At 36.4% G+C, this 23,133-nt stretch overlaps 1 protein-coding gene across 3 annotated transcripts in view; it reads right to left on the bottom strand.

Annotated features, from left to right (window-relative positions):
• Positions 1-23,133, bottom strand: part of AKAP9 (A-kinase anchoring protein 9) — a 161,214-nt gene that overhangs the window by 12,653 nt on the left and 125,428 nt on the right. For all 3 annotated transcript variants that reach the window (XM_070787145.1, XM_070787147.1, XM_070787146.1), the window contains 14 exons: positions 22,713-22,889; positions 21,722-21,826; positions 16,438-16,590; positions 15,924-16,103; positions 13,881-14,957; positions 12,563-12,703; positions 11,594-12,082; positions 11,097-11,160; positions 10,890-11,011; positions 10,135-10,326; positions 9,671-9,859; positions 7,012-7,156; positions 1,646-1,865; positions 359-509 (listed from right to left, as the gene is read on the bottom strand). In XM_070787145.1, the coding sequence (XP_070643246.1) occupies positions 359-509; positions 1,646-1,865; positions 7,012-7,156; positions 9,671-9,859; positions 10,135-10,326; positions 10,890-11,011; positions 11,097-11,160; positions 11,594-12,082; positions 12,563-12,703; positions 13,881-14,957; positions 15,924-16,103; positions 16,438-16,590; positions 21,722-21,826; positions 22,713-22,889 (3,405 nt within the window). The remainder of the gene's footprint in view (positions 1-358; positions 510-1,645; positions 1,866-7,011; positions 7,157-9,670; positions 9,860-10,134; positions 10,327-10,889; positions 11,012-11,096; positions 11,161-11,593; positions 12,083-12,562; positions 12,704-13,880; positions 14,958-15,923; positions 16,104-16,437; positions 16,591-21,721; positions 21,827-22,712; positions 22,890-23,133) is intronic.

The following is a 23,133-nucleotide window of genomic DNA, read 5'->3' as shown; positions in this document are numbered from 1 at the left end:
CTACCAGAAAAGCACCACTGCTCTCCTTTCCTAGGAGAAACAGGAACTGAAACCACTTCTGGGCTAAAAAGATACAACTGCCGTGTTTATCAAATTGTATATACGCGAATTCAAATTCCTAAAACACATGCTGTAGCAGAAGAGTCTCTATGCATCCTTGCATGCAGAAGAAAAAAAGGATCATACCATTAGCAATTTCTACTAATACTTTAGATAACACCGTAAGAATATTCAACACATAGTGAACAATTTATTCCACCTGATGAAGAGTGTAAGGCAGACACCGCAGGAAGAGGAACGTTTCTCTTCTATCACTGCGGATTCTTCCACAGACATTTAAAGATAAAGAAAACAGTACCTCAAGTTCTTCTTTGTCCCGTTCTTCACTGCGTCCCTGCTTGGCTTTCTCTTTCTCTAAAGCCCACTGGAGCTCTCTGGATTTCTTCTGTTCACTGGCTAACGTGTCATTAAGCAAATGAACTTCCTCTGTTTTATCTTTAACTTCCAACCTAAATCAGAGACAAATGAACTGTCATAAAACTACTCTGACCAAGTATCTATTGAGAGAGAGAGAACAGCATCCACGGAAACGTGGTGGCATACTGTAAGTGAAGTGAAGTCGCTCGGTCGTGTCGGATTCTGTGCGGCCCTGTGGACTATGCCCACCAGGCCCCTCCGCCCATGGGATTTTCCAGGCAAGGGTACTGGAGTGGGGTGCCATTGCCTTCCCCATATTATAAACTAATAGAAAAATATATACCATATCAAGATTCAAGATTTTTCACTGTGGTTCACTTCCAATTAACTGTTTCTAGTAATACAACTATTAATTATTATTTACCATCGTAAACAATTTAATGTTTGGAATAGAATAAGGATTTCCATTAACTTTTACTGAACGTAATAATCATTTGTGTGTGTGTGTGAAAATGTTCAAAATAATGACTATACTTATAATGTGCCTGTGGCAAGCAGAATATCACAGTATTTACATCAACAAATTTATCCTTTTTAAAAGCATCATCTTTCTAAAATTTTGCATATTTTACCTAACTAGACCATGAATTCCATTGAGATCATAAATATCATTTCACATTACTTGATGGTAAAATGAAGGTCAAATTTATGTATCTTATACAACAAATTTATGTGTCTTATACAACAACCAACAACAGTCTCAAACAGAACTGAAGCCATGGAGAGAATATGCCAATACCTAATCCTCAGTTTATCATTTAGAAAAATCTTTAGTGTTTCCTTTCCGCTGTAGTTTTTTGTATAAATAACAGCTTCATGTTATTTAAACATCATATATAATGTCATATTTTTGTAAGATCTGCACAGTGTCTGTGACAAAATTATTCCAAGTCCTTCAGTAATAATGAAGTCCTTCACTTTAATGGCTTCCCTCGTGGCTCAGATGGTAAAGCATCTGCCTGCAATGCAGGAGACCTGGGTTCGATCCCGGGGTTGGGAAGATCCCCTGGAGAAGGAAATGGCAACCCACTCCGGTACTCTTGCCTGGGAAATCCCACGGACAGAGGAGCCTAGTCGGCTCTAGTCCATGGGGTCGCAGAGAGTTGGACACGACCGAGCGACTTCACTTTGCACTAATACAGGTTTACAGTCAAGCAGGGTGGCACACCTGAATGCCTCTAATTCCTTGAGGTGCTTATGCTGGGCCTTCAGTGTTGCTTCTAGTTCGAGTTTAGTCCGTGCAAGCTCACTTTTCAGTTCGGAAACCACCATTTTCTCAGAGCTCAGTTGCTCCTGCAGCTCTGTTGCTCTGTCTTTCACGCTGCCGAGCTCCACCTGCATCTCTAGCATTTGAGACTGCTTCTGCTGCATATTATAGTCGAAGGGTTCTACATGAAAAAATGTTAGTATTTAGAATATGATCCAGCAACTGGTACTTCGTTTATAAATATTCTGTTGACAATAACAGACGTGTTACTTAGGAGATTACTACAAAGCAAACGTGGAATGATTACAACCTGTGAAGTTAGCAATTTATATAAACAGATGAATATGTAGATTTTCCTCATAGTGCTAAATCCTCAAGATTTCAGAACTATGAACATATAAGGATGATAAAAGTTTAACAGAATTCATTACTGGATATAAGACTTGAAATAAACAAAAAAAGTTCCCTTAATACCATAAATAGGAACTTGTATCTGTTCATTAAGAATTTCGATAGCTCACACAAAAAAATTCCAAGTTTCTGACAGCCAAAGTACTGGTGATTCCGATTACAATAATCAGCAACGCCTGCTGGCTTTGTTCAGCCCTCCTCCACAGAAGTCCCTAGGAACTTCATTATAACAGAAGGGGGAAGTCCAAAGGCCAATCTGGATCATGGTTTTGTCTTTAAAAACAGACCAAATCCTTGCTACATGTGTATTGCAAGAAAACAAAATAAAATATTTAAATCTCCAAGTGAAAAAAAAGGTCATGAAATATTTATCAGGATCCATCTTTATAAAAAATATAAACTTATGTACATATACACAACGAAAAGGTCTGAAGACATATTTCCTGGGTGTTAACAGTCATTTATTTTAGGATTTAGGAGATTCCAGGGTGATTTTTACTCTGTTTTTTGCTTCTCTGCTCTACCATAAATGTATTTTTATGTATTTTGGCTGTGCTGGGTCTCTGTTGCTGTGCAGCCCTTTTCTCTGGGTGTGGTGCTCAGGTTTCTCATTGCTGTGGTTTCTCTTGTTGCAGAGCACAGTCTCTAGGCTCGGGGGCTTCAGTCACCGTGCTCCCAGTTTCCAGAGCACACAGGCTTAGCTGCTCTGAGGCACGTGGGATCTTCCTGGACCAGGTATCAAACCTGCGTTCCCTGTACTGGCAGGCAGATTTCTTACCGCTGAGCCACAGGGGAAGCCCTACCATAAGTGTATTTTTAACTTGAAGCTCATCAGTTCCTATTAGAAGTCATATTACTGGTGTCAGGAGATAGGATTAACATTGACTTTAGACTATTCATGTTATTTAAGCTTTTGAAACTATTTCTTAGGGAGTAGAGTCTCAGGATTTATATATATAAATATGTATATATGTGATAGTAACTAAGCTTTCAACGGGGTTCTATTTATTTAAATGAAGTAATAGCAATAAATTCTCTAAAAATAATCTTCAATTAATCCTATGTCTAAACATAAGGAATATATTTAATTTGCGGCCTTACTACACCTATTTTATCTAAAATATTTTAAGATATTTAAATTCTTCAGCTTTTCGATGACAAATGTGAGACTGATATAAATTTCAAAATAGGCAAAGGCAATGCCAAAGAATGCTCAAACTACCGCACAACTGCACTCATCTCACACACTAGTAAAGTAATGCTCAAAATTCTCCAAGCCAGGCTTCAGCAATATGTGAACCGTGAACTTCCTGATGTTCAAGCTGGTTTTCGAAAAGGCAGAGGAACCAGAGATCAAATTGCCAACATCCGCTGGATCATGGAAAAAAGCAAGAAAGTTCCAGAAAAACATCTATTTCTGCTTTATTGACTATGCCAAAGCCTTTGACTGTGTGGATCACAATAAACTGTGGAAAATTCTGAAAGAGATGGGAATATCAGACCACCTGATCTGCTTCTTGAGAAATTTGTATGCAGGTCAGGAAGCAACAGTTAGAACTGGACATGGACCAACAGACTGGTTCCAAATAGGAAAAGGAGTACATCAAGGCTGTATATTGTCACCCTGTTTATTAAACTTATATGCAGAGTACATCATGAGAAACGCTGGACTGGAAGAAACACAAACTGGAATCAAGATTGCCGGGAGAAATATCAATAGCCTCAGATATGCAGATGACACCACCCTTATGGCAGAAAGTGAAGAGGAACTAAAAAGCCTCTTGATGAAAGTGAAAGTGGAGAGTGGAAAAGTTGGCTTAAAGCTCAACATTCAGAAAACGAAGATCATGGCATCTGGTCCTACCACTTCATGGGAAATAGATGGGGAAAGAGTGGAAACAGTGTCAGACTTTATTTTTCTGGGCTCGAAAATCACTGCAGATGGTGACTGCAGCCATGAAATTAAAAGATGCTTACTCCTTGGAAGGAAAGTTATGACCAACCTAGATAGCATATTCAAAAGCAGAAACATTACTTGGCCAACAAAGGTTCGTCTAGTCAAGGCTATGGTTTTTCCTGTGGTCATGTATGGATGTGAGAGTTGGACTGTGAAGAAGGCTGAGCGCCGAAGAGTTGATGCTTTTGAACTGTGGTGTTGGAGAAGACTCCTGAGAGTCCCTGGGACTGCAAGGAGATCCAACCAGTCCATTCTGAAGGAGATCAGCCCTGGGATTTCTTTGGAAGGAATGATACTAAAGCTGAAACTCCAGTACTTTGGCCACCTCATGCGAAGAGTTGACTCACTGGAAAAGACTCTGATGCTGGGGGGGATTGGGGGCAGAAGGAGAAGGGGACAACAGAGGATGAGATGGCTGGATGGCATCAGTGACTCGATGGACGTGAGTCTGAGTGAACTCCGGGAGTTGGTGATGGACAGGGAGGCCTGGCGTGCTGCGATTCATGGGGTCGCAAAGGGTCAGACACGACTGAGCCACTGATCTGATCTGATCTGATCTGATGGGTGTTTCTACCTTTATATTAAACCAAAATGAAAACAAAGATATGTATCCTTTCTACACATGATGAAAATTCAGATCTCACTTTAATTTCTAATGATTTTGAGAGAAATCAGCTCTAATGAACAGATACTCCTCTTGAAAAGTGAAGAAAAGATCTGAACAAGCATATCACAATAGCACAAATCCAGCTAGCCAATAATCATATGACAAACTTAGAGAAATGTAAATTAAAACCATAATAGCAATCCACTGCATACCCACTAGACGGGCAATGAAGGGCTGACATCATCAACTTTTGGCAAAAATGTGAAGCAACAGAACTTTCTAGAGCTATACTGCTAGAAATCAGTGCACAAACTGATATGACCGTGTTGGTAAAGAGTTGGGCATTATCTAATAAATCTGAATATATACATTTTATGACCTAGCAATATACATATCCAGAAGACTCATGCAAGAATGCATCAGAAACACGGCATAACCATGTGCAGGACAGTACTGAATTTAACAGCCAGAAAGTAGAAATAACCTCAATGTTTAACCACAGAATGAATATATAAATTGATATAAACTGTGAAGTAGTCACACAAGGGAATTCTATATAGTAACAAAAATGAACTAGAGATAAATGTAACGCAGAAGAATGTCATAGAGAGGTGAAAGAGATAAGACACAAAAATTTATCAGAGTGATAAAGTGTAAGAGCAGGAAATACTTTAAACTTACATGGTTTAGGAATATGTAAAAAGGCAGTTAAAAACTCAGGATAATGGTTACCTCTAGAGTACCACAGAGGAACATGTGTTCTATATCACTACAGAGTAGCAGAAGCAGACTTCTGGAACACTTGATACGGGTGAGGTTTCCACAGGAACTCATTTCATAGTGTTTATATTGTATATTTCTGCATTTTGTAATTTTCTATATATATGTTATAGTTTGAAAATACAAAAAAGGTATTAAAAAAGAAATGGTTATTTCCATTGAGGAGTTCTTTTTCTTTTAGGTTATCCTCACACAAAGCTTCAAAACAAAGAAAGATAATGAGCTTAATAACTAAACAACCTGATCAAGGCAATGCCTGCTCATTTTAAATTAAAATTAAATATATCTGTTTATATGGGCTTCTCAGGTGATTCAGTGGTAAAGAATCTGCCTGCCAATGCAGGAGATGTGGGTTTGATCCCTGGGTCGGGAAAATCCCCTGGAGAAGGAAATGGCAACCCACCCCAATATTCTTGTCTGGAAAATCCCATGGACAGAGGAGCCTGATGAGTTATAGCATATGTGGTTGCAAAAGAGTTGGACAGCAACTAAATAACAACAATCTGTTTATATGTCAGAAAATTGCTGTCTCTTGGACTGAAGTATTCTGTAAGAGTTACCATCATTCTCTCTCCACACATAGCTAGCTGAAGTCAATTTCAACTTCTGTAGAAGATAAAGGGCTTTCCTGTCGGCTCAGACGATAAAGAATCCGCCTGCAACGTGGAAGACTTGGGTTTGATCCCTGGGTTGGGAGGATCCCCTGGAGAAGGGAACGGTTACCCACTTCATACGTGTTCTTGCCTGGAGAATCCTAAGAATAGAGGAGCCTGGTGGGCCACAGTCCGTGGGGTACAGAGTTGGACACGACTGGGGAACTTTTACTCAGCCATAGGAGATAAATGCAAAGTCCTGTGCTATTTTAAAGCACGTCCTTACCAGCCTGTTTGGCGCACACAGCATTTTTTCTCTTGCGACTGAGCAATAACCCCCTTACTTCCACCACTGCCATACGTGCCAAGTCACTTAAATCATGTCTGACTCTTTGCGACCTCATGAACTGTAGCCCTCCAGGCTCCTCTGTCAATGGGATTCTCCAGGCAAGAATACTGGAGTGGGTTGCCATGCCCTCCTCCAGGGGATCTTCCCGACCCAGGGATTGAACCTGAGTCTCTTAAGTCTGCTGCACTGGCAGTCAGATTCTTTACCACTAGCATTCACCACCACCACCTCCTCCCAATTTCAAGAACTATCGCTTTATTTTTTTTTAAGATGGAGCAATAAGCTTAGATGGCATAGCATAACTGAGCATTTTTTATCTCATTCCCAAAGCTGAGTATGAGTTTTTGCCTGGCTAGAAAACCCTATGTAAACAAATATATTTCAATTCTAAAAAATATTTTTAGTATTATACATGTGTGTGTATATATCTTTTATACATATATCTTAAAACAAACTGGAGACCTCTTTAATCCCTAGAGTAATTAATGCAGATTAACATACTGATAGGAGAATGAGGAAAAAATGTGACAAAGAAGAAATGTGTTTTAACTGAATAATAACAAGAGAAACAAAATGAAACAGTTTCTTTCACCCATTTATGTCACCATATGAGCCTGTCCTATAGCATACCTTGGCTTGGCTGATCAATTTCTTGCTCTCTTTTCAGAGTCGTTTTCTTAATACCCATTTGAGAATGCAGTGCTTGAATTTCAGATAACAAACTCCTTCTGTCTGCTTTTTGGAGGCATTCCATAGCTGCTTGATATTCAATACCCTGTAAAAGAAAAAGTCAAGAGGGTTGTAAAGACAATAACAAACCAGGAAGTCTGAAGAAGTTTGACATGCTAAAATTTTGGGAAAAGTTACTAATTTTCTCTTCCTGATCATTAGGATTTACTTTACAGATTATTAGTCTTTGCGTTTATTTCAAAAATCTTTAAACACACGATAAAATATAATGAGTAATATAATAAACACGCATGTACTTAGCCCAAGAAATAGCCCCCTACACAGCTGAAGTCCCTCGGGCACAACTCCGTGAACACACCGTCCTCTGCACCATCTGCTCAAGAAACAACTAGGTTCTAAGTCTGGTGCTACTCTCATGCACTCTGTGTAATACACTGCATACACACACGCCCCTAAAATATACACAGTTCTGTTTTACGTGTTTCAAAACTTCATATAAATGGCATCATACTGTATTCATGTTTGCTTTTTTCACTGGATACATTGGTGAACCATCCTGGCTCTACTTCACACTCATTTCAGTGTCATGTAGTATTGCCTGCTATGAATAATATAGCACATTTTATTTGAGCATCTTTTCATATATTTATTGGATACTCTTTTATTTCTTTCATGAGCACATACTTTAACACCTGTCCATTTTCCCACTGACTGTTCTATTCTCATTAGGTATTTGGTTTGTAGATTTCTTTTCTTGTGATATTTCTGTCTGGTTTTAGAGTTAGAGCAATACTGGCCTCGTGGAATGAGCTGGTGAGTGTTTCCTTCTTTATTTTGCCAGAATTTGTGAAGAACTAGTATTATGTCTTTCAACATTTGGGAGAATTCACTCGTGAAGCCATCTAATCCTGAGCCCTACTTTGTGAAAAGTTTTAAAACTACGAATTTTACTCTTTGTTATACGTCTACTCAGATTTTCTACTTTTTCATCAGTTTTAGTAGTACGTATACTTTTAGGAATTTGTCCATTTGATGCTACTGTAAATAATTATTTTTAAAATTACATTTGGGACTTTCCTCTTTTTAAAAATATAAATTTATTTATTTTAATTGGCGGCTAATTACTTTACAATATTGTATTGGTTCTGCCATACATCAACACATTTGGGACTTTGCTGGTGTCCCACGCTGAAGACTCTGCACTCCACTGCAGAGGTGCCAGTTCCATCCGTGGCATGCCTGCCTGTGCGCTTAGTCGCTCAGTTGTGTCTAGCTGACTCTCTGAGACCCTCTGGACTGTAGCCCACCTGTCTCCTCTGTCCATGGGATTTTTCAGACGAGACTAGTACAGTGAGTTGTGGTTTCCTTCTCCAGGGGGTGTCTTTCCAATGCAGGGATCAAACCCACGTCTCCTGTGTCTCCTGTACTGCAGGGTTCTTTACCTGCTCAGCCACTGGGGAAGCCCCTTGATCCCTGGTGGGAGAACTAAAATCCCACAAGCCTCATGTTGTGGCCAAAATTTAAAGGGTGTTTTACCATTTTCCTTAACTTAGTCTCCAGAAAAGCCTCTATTTTATTTACCTTTCAGAGTCAACTTTTAGCTTTTCATCCTCTCTACTGTACCAGTGTATCCATTTCATTAATTTCTTTTTTCTTTATTACAGTTGAGCCTATTTGTGGATTACATATTTAAGAATGTCTACTCATGAAAATTTATCTGTGACCCTAAATTCAATACTTGTGATGCTCTTAACAGTCATTCTCAAACATGTGCATAGAGCGGCAAGAAATTAAAACTGCCACATTCACATGTTTCTAGTGGAAATCGAGCAAGGTGATATTTTGCCATCTTTTTATTTCTTATGCTGTAAACAAGTGTCCTTTCTGTCATCCTTTTAGTGCCATATTTTGGGTACATTTGTGCTTTTTACTGATGATTTTGCTGTTTAAAATGGTTCCCAAACACAGACATGAAGTACTGTCCAGTATGCCTAAGCACAACAGGGCTGAAAGACACATGACAGAGAAGATGCATGTGTTAGAAAAGTTTTGTTTAAGTTACAGTGCAGCTGGCCATGAGTTCAATGTTAAAGATTCAACAATACATAATCAACAGGTGTCTTTAAACAGAAATGCACATAAAACAAGATTACACATTGACTGCTTGACAAAAATGTCACCGCCAGGGACTCACAGGCTTTCCCTGCTGGCAATGGCTCAGTATTCACAACAGCTTTACCAGTCTTACTGCTGCAAATGAAGAGAACTGAGGGTATTTTATTCTTTCTGTTTTCTTTAGACTTATTTTGTTACTCTTTTTCTAACTTCCCAAATTGGATGATTAACTCATTAATTTTTAGTCCTGCTTATTTTCTAACATAAGAGAAAATATCTGTAGTAATACTTTTTATCCTAAATATTCTTAGTGGCTCCTGTTAAAATTTTAACCTTAAGACTTACTCTAAAACTAATAAATAACTCATTTTATATAAATAACTATAAATATTTCTAATAAACAACTAATAAATAACTCATTTTCTCATTACTATTAAAAAGCATTCTTTGTTTTAAAGTTTTTCTTACAGTCTCATTTTGATACCTGTTCTTGTATTCTCTGTTCCAGACAGTTTAATAATCCAACCGCATCTCCTGTACCTAGAGCTGTCAGCTCGGTCTGAAATGTGGCTAGGAAAACACTGCGCTCCTTTAAGAAAACCTGCTGAACAGCAAGCAGAAGTTCACCTCGCCAGTCAGAGGTGCTCTCATGAGGTTGAGAACTATCATAAACCTGGCAGAGTACAAAAAACAAAAGTTAGTTTTCAAATAAGCTAAGAACTGTTCTAGATATCTGTTCAAGGTATCTGTCTGCTAACCAGAATCAGCATTGCAAGTCTAAGAGGATACAAATTTACTTTCAAGTGTGCAACTTGGAGCATTTAAACAATACATAGAAATTTATGTGAAAAACATCATAAAAAACAACAGTTAATTTGGCAAACAAAGTGCCTTATTATTGATAAAAATCATATAAAGCTACTTAGATGCACAATAGTCTTTGAGTACCTTGGCTTCTCTTTGAACTTGCATTTTGGTAATTAAATCCTTAAGAGATGAGATTGTACTGAGGTAAGCTCTTCTCTCTTCCAGCCAAGACTCTGATGTCTGCTGAGCAGAATGGTCTTCTCCGTCACTACAGGGAGACTCAGTGAGGGAGAGCACCTGCATGCCTTCATTATGGACAGCTCTCAGCAGTCCCTAGAAGCCACAACACAAAAGCCAGAATTAAGACATTTTCAAAAACTGTCAAGTCAGACATGAAAAGAGGAATCCCAGACAGACAGATTTAGAAAAGCCACTGCAGAAAGGAAACGCCAGCCTGCCATCACTGAACACTTTCTTCCTCCAGAGGGGCACACCAATCCCAGAAGACTGCCTATGCCCTTACGTGGCACTCATCTCCTAGGTTCTTTCTATTTATCTAACGTGCTCTTCTTGGATTTATATCAGGCACTAATTTGACCAAAAAAAATATGTAGAAGATAGGTTCTAGACTGAGACTGCTTTAATAATTTGGCAAACAAAAATATTAGGAATGGAAAGTTTTAAAAATCTTTATACAATTAAATATACTCTAATTATCTGTAAAATACAGAAATAAAACTAAATAGAGCCACAAGTTTCCTTCTAGCTATGAATTTTTCTCTTCAGAGAGATCTTAATATAGTAAGATCTTCTATACTAACTTCTAATAAACTATTATGTTCAACATAGAAACTACACTCGCTAAGTTTTACTGAAAGATGGCTGTCTTTTAGTACCTTTATTTTCTTTGGAAATGAATCTCCTGAACTTTCACCTTCTTCTCCTTGGCCTTCCGACGCCGTGTCAAATCCTTGACTTTGTGAAAGATAAATTCCCTGACCCCAGTCTGATCCAGAATCTAAAATAAAGAAAACCATTGACTATTAAAGAGAAACAAACTTTTTTAAGTAAGTACTATAAAAATTCCAGTTTATATAACTTACCACTGGAACATATTTCTCTAGTTTGGTAAGCATCAGAATGTGTTAACCCAGGAATTGAGGAGCCCTAATCAGAGAAAACAAAGAAATAAAACATGTTTTGCTTTATTAAAAAAAAAGGTCCAATGAACATTTTACTTTTTTTGTAATGTTGTCAAACAAATATGTCACACCTTTCACAATAAATAAAACTATCCATGGTTTACAGTAAGGCTTTAATTTTTTTATTCAGGGATATTACAATAAGAGACATTAATTTTAATATATTACAATAAGAGACAAATTAAGGAATGATAACATCAGGTTCTAAATCTGCACCGGAGCTTTGTGGGACATTACTATTTGACTGTACACAAAAGATAGATTTTAAATTGTAGTTTTATTATAAGGAAGAAATTGCCCCCAAATTTGTCTCTTAACAACATAAAATTTTTTTTGGAAAAAAAAAAAAAAACAACAACCACAGAATGCTGAAAAAATACACTGTGAAAACCAAATACCTCTTTAGACCTCAGACACTGGATCACCGCCTTCAAGGTACTACACTCCTCTGTCAGCAACTGGACAGCAACATAGTGATCCCTCTTTAAGGTTTCAGCTTCTGAAATGTGTCTGGATTCCATATCCAGGATTTCGGCAGCATGTAGTTCTTGCATCTGCTCAATCTTTTCAGTAAACTGATTAATTATTTCAGTGACTTCTTCTGATGAACATTCCCTCCGTAAGTCAGTCTGGATTCCTGCATTTCTAACAAGAACTTGTGGAGTCTGATTGCTGCTGCTGACCTTGAGGGTCCCATCTGTCTGGGATGCGGAGCTCTGACCCACTTTTATAGGAAGTGGCTCTAATGTGCAGACCTTTCTATCTTCTTGTACCTCAGTATTATTTTCTCTTTCTGAGAAGCAGGATAATTTTGCTTCTGCCTTTTTGAGTTGATCCCTAACTTGGCTTAAATCTTTCTGGAGAAATGCCGTATATGTTTCTTTTACCTAAAACATAAAACAACAGTTTAGAACATTCAGGTAAAAATATCACATGTAGAATTTAGGGTTGAGAGTATAATCATGTTAGTATGCTCATTTTCCACAGAATAACAGGGAAAACATTTCAGAAACAGAGTTTTCATACACATTTGCATATATATAAAGTCACAGATTAACACAGAAGTGAAATCATTTTATCGGACTCTATTTTTGGTTCTCAGGGGTTAACATCCGTCCTTCTCCTTCTTTATTAACTAGACTAGAAGATTAAAAGCATCCCCCTTTTAAGAGATTAAAAGAGATTCCAAGGAAAACCAAACAAGAAAGATGAGAGCAATGAAATTTATAATAACTTTTCATCAAATTTATGAAAGATTTTTTTTTCCCTAAGCTGTTAAATTATAGATCTGAGATTGTTTTCATATTAAGAGAATATACACTTTGAAATAAAATAGGTAGAAATAGAAGCTATGTTATTAATTTTACCAAAAGTTCTTCCTGAAGTTTTTCTGCCTTCTCTTTGTAACTGGCAAGTTCTTCTTTAGTAGCAGCAGACTCTGCTCTAACAGTCTCAAGCTGACCAAAAAGTCCATTTTCTTCATTGGTATGAAACAGCTCAGCAGTTGTCTAAATGGTAGTGGAAAACACAAACATGTCATTTTCAAAAAATAAAGCCAAATTCAAGGTACTTGAATATTTCAATAAAGCTTTTTCAAGAACAACTGCCGATCAGATTAAAGGGGTTAAATAGACCCATGTTCTTTCAACAAATAGGGAAACTCTTCAGAACCATCAATTTATATTCTTGAGTCAGTACACACACACACACACACAAAGAATGATTTTTCTGGGAATGAAAGGTAAATCAGGTCATTAGAATATATCCTAAAAAATTTTATAATTAATGAAACAGTTTCAGTTATCTGTTCAAAAATTTTTCATATTTATATCACTCTCCTCAAAAGATATGAAGTGGTTTGGTAAGATATTTCTTAGATACTAAGTAATAATAAAATCTTACTAAGATATTTTAATCATATGGTAAGTCACATTACTGTTTTAAATATTATTTACAGTAATTTATATAGTTTCAGTTAGCTAGAAGGAAAAAGCCTAGTAAATGGAAAGAATCACTACTCTTTGACAAATAAATATTCATAGGAACCTAATATATCAGTTAATTTCTGGTGTTCAGATAAGACTACACAGTACTCAAAATTACAAATATATAAAGTGAGAATCTGAAAATTAAAGTCCTTCCACATCTGTCCTATGCTAATACCTACGCTTTCAGAACTTTACATAAACAGACTTTCAGAGAAGAAAGGATGAAATCTAACAGGTATAGAATCTGTAAAAGCAAATGATTTATCACTCATACATTAATGCACTAGAACACTAATATATTCGGATATTTTTCATTGTGTAAAAGGAATGATAACACTTACCATGCATATTGGAAGAAAGAGGGAAAAAATCCACACAAGTTCCAGAGGACATTTGCTATCCTTAACATTTCCACGTTTCTTGGGACTGCTCTACTTACGACTGCTCATAATGACTATGGCAGTAAAATAAATACTGTGATTTTAAAACTATACAAAATACAGTTTGTATCCATTATTCTAGTGATAATAATATGACCATACAGAATGGTCATTTTTTAAAAATAAAAACCCTTTATATATGGAGTTGCTAGATATAAAGAGCATTGTTTGAATTTAATAAGTTAGCAGTAAGTTTAAGGAAAAGGGAAAAGAGTTTCTTAAGGTATTTAAGTGAAAAAGATCAAATACAAACTAACCTTGAGAATTTCAAAGTCTCCTGGAGGGCTTCTTTCCCTTTCTTTGCTTCCCTGTTTTTTCTCATTGTCCTCCAATAGCTTCTGCAGTTCTAGTAGCTTCTTTTCTTTTTCCAGAGCATTTTTTTCTGCAATTTCTATCTGTTCTTTTTCTAAAATCAAACTAGTCTGCATTTCAACCACCTGGCTTTCTAATTCTGATATTCTCAAGGTCAGTGCTGACACATTTGACTCCATTTCATTTTCTGTTAGTTGAGTCAAATTCTGTATATTCGTTCTTTCAGGTTTTGATGAAGTTGATTGTTTATCTTGCCAGAATTTTGCATATTCTTTAACTGCTTCAAGTTGGACTTGACTCACAAGAGCAGCGGCAACTTTTTCCTCAAGTGCATTCTGTAGGTTTACAATCTTGTTTTCCAGCACTTCTTTTTCAGACTGGCCTTGCTCCTGCATGTCCTTTATCTGTTTATGACACTGGGTGAGTTCTAAGTCCTTTGCGCTCACAGTGCTCTCGAGCTGTAGCACCTTTGTTTCCAAGCTGCTTATGGAAACTTTGCTGTTTTCTTCAAAAGAATTGAGGTAAGTCTGATTTTCTAGGGGCTGAAGAGCGTCCTCAGGAAGGACTACCTCTAGTCCTGGTTTGTTTTTGTTCAGGTCATCTATGGTCAAGTTAACACTTTTCCCTGGTATGCTATGGATTTTTTCACTTTTTTCACGTTCTCTCTTTAAGTTGTATAATTCTTCTGTTAGTTGGTTCATTTTTAAATTGGTTTCTTTAAGTGCATTTTTTGTCAAGGCCATTTCTTCATTAGTGTTTTCTACTTGCTGTTCCAAAGCCAATTTTTCAGCTGTTACCATATCCAACTGATGTTTTAAACTATCTGCTTCTTCTGGGAGAGAATTAGCAACCACTGATGTCTTTTGTTCAATATTTGCCAATTCCTGTTGAAGTTTTTCAATCACTTCATTCAGCTGCTCGATTTCTTCTTCTCTATTTTTCTTCACACGTTCTTGATCACTCAACAAACATTCTATCTGGGTTTCAAGATCCCTTATAAGTTCATTTTTTTCTTCAATAACCTATCAGTTAACAAAAAAGCAACATATGTAATAACTATGTATTTATATTTGGGGAATTTTATTTTATTAAGGCAATATCTTATTAAAGTGTTGATCATATACACAAAAATACTTCTCAGAAATACTAAATTTTAATATAGACCACCAGTCTTACATCATACCAAAAATGACCTTACTTAGAACTTCTTTTAGAAAATTATTAAATATAGAGTAATTTATGCATTTAATAGCTGATTTCCTGAAAGTAAAATAGTCAGTATCAATATATTCTCATTGAAAAGGATGAAAAGTACTAAAATAAAAGTCTATAACAGATAGTGCTTAAATATCACTATCTTATTTAAAAACTCAAACATAATAGAAGAATTTTGAAGTTTTTAATATTTCGGTTAGAATGATAGGATGAAATGTGAGGTACCAGAGACTATGAAACATCAAAAATGTTTGACAATATTAGGAATGGATACAAATACACATAAATTGTTAAACTAAGATGTCTTAATAAATCAAAATTAATGGATAAAAGAGAATTAGGTTTTATTTGGTTTTTACATTAAAAAATAAACTGAAAAATAACTATTTTGCCCTTTAAAATTCTAGCTTAACCACTATGAAAAACAGTATGGAGGTTCCTTAAAAAAAGGAAAACAGAATATGATCCAGCAATTCCATTCCTGGGCATATATCCAGAAAAGGCAAGAAGTCTAATTTGAAAAGACACACACACCCCAATGTTCACAGCAACACAAATTACTATACATAAAAAAGATAAGCATGAAAGGTTAACTGTATAAGCAGGGAACTCTGTTTAATATCTTGTAATAACTTATAATGGAAAATAATCTGGAGAAAACTAGATCCGTTTGCTGTACACCTGAAATTAACACCATAGTGTAAATCAACTACTTCAATAAAAATAAAATTCTAATTTAAATAGTTTCATATAGTAATTTTAAATTAGTGTACCTTGTTATCTGTCGTCATTTTAAGTTGATGCTGAAGTTTCATAATTTGCTCATTCAATCGGTCAATTTCTACCTCTTTTTCTTGCATTATTTGAGCAAATTTCCCAAACAGTACATGTTGATCCTGAGTAGAAATAGCATCAGATTCCTTTATGATAAATCCCAGTTTCTCCATTTCATCCTAGGAACAAAGATAACCATCCCAGTTGGATAGAGCATTACATGTGATCTTTAGACCATTCTGTCAATTAACTCTTACCAAGCTACAGCACCCAAAATGTTCAAAGCTACTATATAATTATTGTAAATCAATAAATTTTTAAATGTTTTGATACAGGTCTCCAAAATTTTTCATATGTTGGGTTGAACATAAACTCTATGCAAATCCATTTGCAGCTATTATTCCTCTGTTAAGCATTATGTAGCAGCTGGATTTAGCAAATGCTTAATACTTATGACTATACAAGACAAAAACAATGAATTATTTAGAGGCAAAGTTTTCCTTGAGCAATTACCTTAAATAATGTGTTTTCTTGTTCAAGTTCTTGTAGGCGGGTAGTAGATTCCTTTTTCTGTATTTCTAACTGCATATGTAGCTGCTGGACTTCTTCATTCTTATTTTCCAGTTCTTCTCTGAACTGTTCTAACTGCTCTTCTAAGTTTGTGATCTTTGATATCAAAATTATCAAAGGGAGAGAGAAAAATACTGTTCATATAGATGTTTATTTGTCAAGAGAGAATGAAGACTGCTGGATTAAGCTCTACAGGATGCATGCTTAAAACAGGTGAGCCATGAAAATAAAGGAAAGGGGTTTCTCTAAGCCAGATATAACTGCGTGGTTTCCAGACATTTTCAAACTAAACACTTTAAAACTATCCTTCCCAGAGGAAGGCTATAAGGAGCCATTTCCTACCAAATATTATCTCCTGATAAAGCATAAAAGAGTTATGAGAGGAAGGGAAAGAATCCACATTTTAAATCTTATTTTATGTTAAATTAACTGCTATCAAAAAGGCTCAAGAAAGCTGTAGAATTAAGTCAGTTATTTTAGCCACCAAATGAGACTAACTCAATTCAGTCCATATTAATACTTAACCCCATAAAAGGTTTGGCAGCCACATGCCTTATTTGGGCAGAAGGGAGCAGAGGCAGACTCTAAGACCAAGAGATACTTAGGTCTGACACACAGAAACTTACAGAGTAAGTTAGTAAACCATTTTAGGAGAATAACTAGAGTGTTCCTATGCATAAGACAACTGAAATTCAGCTCTGAGCACAGATTATCACTAATGGTAAAGCAATTGCTCTTTGATAGTTATATAGAGATTGAAACTAATGGTGAATAGTAACAGCTATTTATATTTTAAAAATTGGGCTTGCTTGAGGACAGGAACAGTTGTTTACCCCAATGCTTTGCAAGTTCTTCTACATTTTTAATGAATGGATTTTCAAATGCTTATTTATCTAATGATCAAAACTGCTGCATTAAGACCAACCTAAGATACAAGGGCAGCATTTAGTGGCAGATGGCCCAAAGAATACTTATAAATCATTCATCATCTTAGAACTTGAAAGGGGGCACATTCTGATTACACACCAACATGTAGTCAGAGGAGGAGGAAATGGCAACCACTCCAGTATTCTTGCCTGGAGAATTCCATAGACAGAGGAGCCTCTAAGGCTACAGTTCATGGGGTAACAAAGGGTCGGGCATGACAGAGTGACTGAGTACACGTCGTAAGAATTATATCTTAGCATTAGCAAAGCAAAGACCTTCAAAATCATTTAACCTAATATTTCTGTAACAGAAATCATATTTATATTAGTAATAAATAGCCATCATTTATAGCTTCCCTGATGACTCAGATGGTAAAGAATCTGCCTGCAATGCAGGAGACTCAGGTTCGATTTCTGGGCCGGGAAGATCCCCTGAAAAAAGGAATGGAAACCCACTCCATATTCTTGCCTGGAGAATTCCATGGACAGAAGCCCGTGGGGTTGCAAAGAGTCGGACATGACCGAGCAACTAACGCTTACAGGCAACTCACTGTTAAGACACTGCATGATATGCTTTATATGTATTATTCTTTAAAAGCCCTGTAATGACTCAGACATGACTGAGTGACTTCACTTTCACTTTTCACTTTCATGCATTGGAGAAGGAAATGGCAACCCACTCCAGTGTTCTTGCCTGGAGAATCCCAGGGACGGGGGAGCCTGGTGGGCTGCCGTCTGTGGGGTCCCACAGAGTTGGACACGACTGAAGCGACTTAGCAGCAGCAGTAGCGATGACTTTATACATCTTTACTAGAATTATCTCCATTTCAGAGATGAGGAAGGGAGTCACTGAGACAGGAGTCCCTTGTTCTGCAGTCACAAGGCTAGTATGTGGAAGTCACTTTTGAACCTCAGGAGTTTACCTCTGGAACCTGACATTCTTAACTATTATTTATCCTACTTCTAATAACTAATGTCTAAGACTTACATTTAAATAATTTTCTTTAATACTGGTATTAAGCTCAGTAATAACATCTGAAATATAGTTATTAGCTGCACACATATAATTATCAGGTTAGTCTCCTGAAAATTGTGATGATTATATCTTCTTCAAAGTTACCTAATAGATGACATTTATACTTCTATCTTCTATGACTACTTTTGGTGACAAGGTATTATTTCAACACATAGATATTTAAGCTCAAAATTGCTGCCCTTGCCTGTCTCACCTCACACTTACTTTCTTTTTTGATAAAACAGTTTATGGTCAAATTCTTAGCCTTAATATTCAAAGTGTAGTCCCGGGAGGAGAACTAGCATCACATGGGAACATGTTTGAAGCACAGATTCTCAAGCCTCACCCTGGGCCTACTGAATCAGTCTTCATTTTAAAACGATCCCTAAGGGGATTCATAGCGCATTCAAGTTTCAGAAGCACTCATCTAAAGCACTAACATTCCCATCATAAGCAGCTGAACTTGAGGCATCAAAATAGAGACTTCAATTCCCAAAATGACACGGTGAGGCATTCTTTCCTCTTCACAGCCAGACTTCAGTTTTGGTCCCTGGCTGTCTTATTACTGAGGCTATGATAACCAAGAACCAGAAAAATATTATTAAGGTTTAAAAATAGAATGGCAGCTTTTTGGTTTAACCTTGTTTAATTTAGCTACCAAATGATATCTAGATTGTCTGGATTACATTAATTAGCACCTATTTGTGTTTTAAGAATTTTTTCTTTCAAATGTGTACACACACACACACTGGCTTCATATGTGTACACACACACACGGGCTACATGCACACACACACACACACCACACACGTGCTTCCCAGGCGGCACTAGTGGTAAAGAACCCTCCTGCCAATGCAGGAGACATAAGAGATACAGGTTAGATCCCTGGGTCTGGAAGATCTCCTGGAGAGGGCATGGCAACCCACTCCAGTATTCTTGCATGGAGAATCCTATGGACAGAGGAGTCTGGTGGGCTACAGTCCACGGGATCACAGAGTCGGACACGACTGAAGCAACTTATCACAGTCCAGCACATACATACATATACATATCCTAATTAGACAGAAGATTCCTTGAGATTGGTGCTGGTTTTAAAATTGGACAGTGGTGCTCTACACATGGCAATTCAACAAATACTGAATGACTGTTTATGATAATTTCTCATCAGCAAGGCAAAACATGCCTGGATGTTTTGGCAGTAAAGCATCACAAAGCTCCAGAATGAGAGAAATTGAGGAGGAATTCTTGTTCAGCTACTTACTGTGTGACCATGAGCAAGTTCCTTAACCTTTATTAAGATCTGGTTTACTCAATAAAGTGGAAACACCAAAAGAACCTATCCTCAGGGAGAGTTTAAGGTTAAGGACACAAGGCATTAATTAAAATACTGACCACGTTCTAGCACATACCTCAACAAAGTTAACTATTATTATTTATTATTGTCATTTGTAAGTTCGATCTCATTGCTGCTGCTGCTAAGTCGCTCTACTTAAAACCTATCCTATTGAAAGCATCTTTTTCTTAAAGAAACTCTTCTATTTCTCTCCACATCATTCTCCTCTTATACAGCCTGAAACCCTTATCTATCTTAAGGTTTTCTGTTCTTTCACTCTGCATTTCTAAATATTGTAATAAACTTTTTAAAAAGTTGTACACAAATTTAGGCTATCAGAGTAGTGGGAGGTATCTCAAATATAACAACACATAGACATCCTACGTTTATACTGTCAGATATCTGAAAACATTTGTCTAGTGCAGGAAAGAATGCATAAGCAGTTATTTTCTTTAAAAGATGTTTCAATTTTACATCCCTATCTTTCAGTCTCCACTTACTGAGTGACTAGGTTCTGAGAGAACACTTGTCACTGTTATTCAAAATTAGTAGACCAAGTTTGTTGTTTAGTCGCTAACTTATGTCTGACTCTTTTGTGACCCCATGGACTGTCGCCTGCCAGGCTCCTCTGTCCATGGGATTTCCCAGGCAAGGATACTGGAGTAGATCAAGGTTAGCTGTCAACTTAATTCTTTACTCACTCAGCAAGTCTGGCTCTGTTTCATCTGTAAAAACTGGTAGCTAGTTGATACAAGCTCTCTAAGGTCTGTTGTAATTCCAACAAATATAATTCTAAGTAGGAGACACTTATTAGATCCTTACTTCAAGAAATTAAGAGGTTAAGTAGTGTTAAATAAAATTCAAATGACAATATAAAATTTTACTATATTTAATCAATTATTTCTGCCTTGTGACCAGTTTTGGAGTCCCATTTTTTAGAAAGCAGATCATCTATTTGATTATTTAGTGTAAGAGAAATCTTTAAATGTTAATTTTTTTTGAAGCACACATTAACAAAAGTGATTATATGTCCACAAAAGTGTCCCCAGTCACTCACATAAAAGCCAAAAAGTAAAATAAGAATCTCTCAGATAAACATTAGTTAGTACTATGAGATAATGAGAAAATAATAATTTTCATGAAAATAATCATTTCCATCATTTATATAGATGACTTTTTTCTTCTCTAAACTACAAGTTCTCTGAGCTATAGTTTTAGGTGACATCTAAATCAATCTTTTTTTCAAAGTACTCATTAACACTAATAAACTGTTTACACTCAATAAATACACATCAAATGTTCTGAGAAAATTATATGGAAAGAGATAAAAATGTAATTGAAACTTTTGAAACATTTAAAATGATATGCTATAGCTAGATAGCAAGGAACAATATGCTAGAGAAAAACTGATAGACAAAGGTTCAAATAATTAGGACTTGAAAATGATGGCTGTTTTAAAAGTGCATCTTCTGGTTTTCTTGGGGTAGGGAGAAGGGAGGGAGCAGAAAAACATAAAAGAACTTTATAGAATTAAGAAGATGTATATTAGTACACTGTAAAAAGTCACTACTATCTCCCAGGGAAATATAACTTTAGAAAAAACAAACTCCACAGGAAAGCAGCAGTAATTCAAAGCCCATGGCAAGGCCAGGAGGAAGATACTTCCTTGTGCCCCAACACTACTCTCTCTCTCTCCTCTCGTCTTCATTTAATTCATACCTACCAAACTGGCCACATTTTTGTCCTCAAAACTCCCTTCTCTGTCCAGGCCACGTGTCCCCTCTTCTTCATTCCAGTTTACTCATTTAAATGTTTACTGCCTTCAATGGCAGCTTAGGCAATGAGCTAAGAAACAGTCTATATACTTTGGTTTCACACCATGAACTCCATTCTAATCAAATTAAATTTTCTAAAGTAATTCAAGCCACATTTTGTCATTAAAAATAAACTTACCTCTTTTTCCTTTCTGTCTATGGCATCTCGCTCTGCCTGCAATTGTATTTCTAAAGACAATTCTGCTTTAGCTTCTATAGCTCCAAAGTGTTTTCGGTCCTCTACCTTTAAATACATAAAAATTTTCTCAAAATTTCAGACATTAAATCCTAATTATCCATTTTAATTGGAGAAGTGTTTCTTGAATTAGAAGTAGTCTACATTAGTGAACAATCAAAAGTTACAACATTCACTCTTGAATGTACTTTATATAAATTAAAACAAGAATGCCTGACAATCTTAAAATTCATTTCTCAGGTAAAATGAAGGCTATCCCCTCATCTCCTACATTCCCAAATTTCCTTATCCTGCTTTTCTTTAGCATAATAGGAACAGATCTCACTGCTTCTTAGCCTGGGGCATGGCATCAGCCTGAACTGGTGCCTACAGATTTTCACTTGGCTGTTATTTTAGAATCTTATTAATGCTTAAAAGGGTAATTAAGTCTTCTGGCTTAATATTTCTTAATCAGGACCCAGTATGCAAGGGATATTTGGAGAAAAGAATAGGGTGGGAAGATTTGGGAGAATGGCATTGAAACATGTATAATGTCATGTATGAAACGAGTTGTCAGTCCAGGTTTGATGCATGATACTGGATGCTTGGGGCTAGTGCACTGGGACGACCCAGAGGGATGATATGCGGAGAGAGGAGAGAGGAGAGAGGAGGGAGGAGGGAGGAGGGTTCAGGATGGGGAACACATGTATACCTGTGGCAGATTCATTTTGATATTTGGCAAAACTAATACAATTTGTAAAGTTTAAAAATAAAAAAAATTAAAAAAAAAAGAATAAACAGAAATGGTTATGATGTTAATGAAGACATACAGATACATTATGCAATAATATCAAGAGTCCTTAGTAATTTTTTTATGTAAATAAACATGTTCATGCAACTAAGCATAATCTGTACTAAAACACTTGATAAAATTAACCCAAAGAAAATGTCACACCTTTTGAAAAGTGTCTGCACTAACGAGTAAGGCTTGCTCCAGCTCCCTTACTCTGAACTCCAATTTCTCAATTTCTTCATTCCGGTCCTGTATATCCCTCTGAAGCTGCTCTTTAGACAGCAAAAGCTCACTGCACTTGTCCGTTTTTTCTTTCAGATGATTTGTTAACTGCTCAACCTGGAAATATAATAAGCAAAAACTGTAATGTTAAAATATGTAAGGATGTTAGTAATAAATCTATCCTCCTTTCAGATTTTTTTAGATCCTATGCTTAATTGTATTTTTGATAAGGATGGCACTATCACCTCCAACTACAGCAACGTTTTCTGAGTTGATGCTTCTAAGCAGCACTAAAGAGAAATAATATTGCTTTCACCAATTCTTTTAAGAGAGTTCTGTTAAGACTAAGGCTTTCCCTAGC

The sequence above is a fragment of the Bos indicus genome, chromosome 4, assembly GCF_029378745.1.
Source record: "Bos indicus isolate NIAB-ARS_2022 breed Sahiwal x Tharparkar chromosome 4, NIAB-ARS_B.indTharparkar_mat_pri_1.0, whole genome shotgun sequence".
In the NCBI taxonomy this organism is placed as follows: Eukaryota; Metazoa; Chordata; class Mammalia; order Artiodactyla; family Bovidae; genus Bos; species Bos indicus.
Note: the sequence above shows the minus strand (reverse complement) of the source record. Positions and strands in the feature narration are given on the sequence as shown.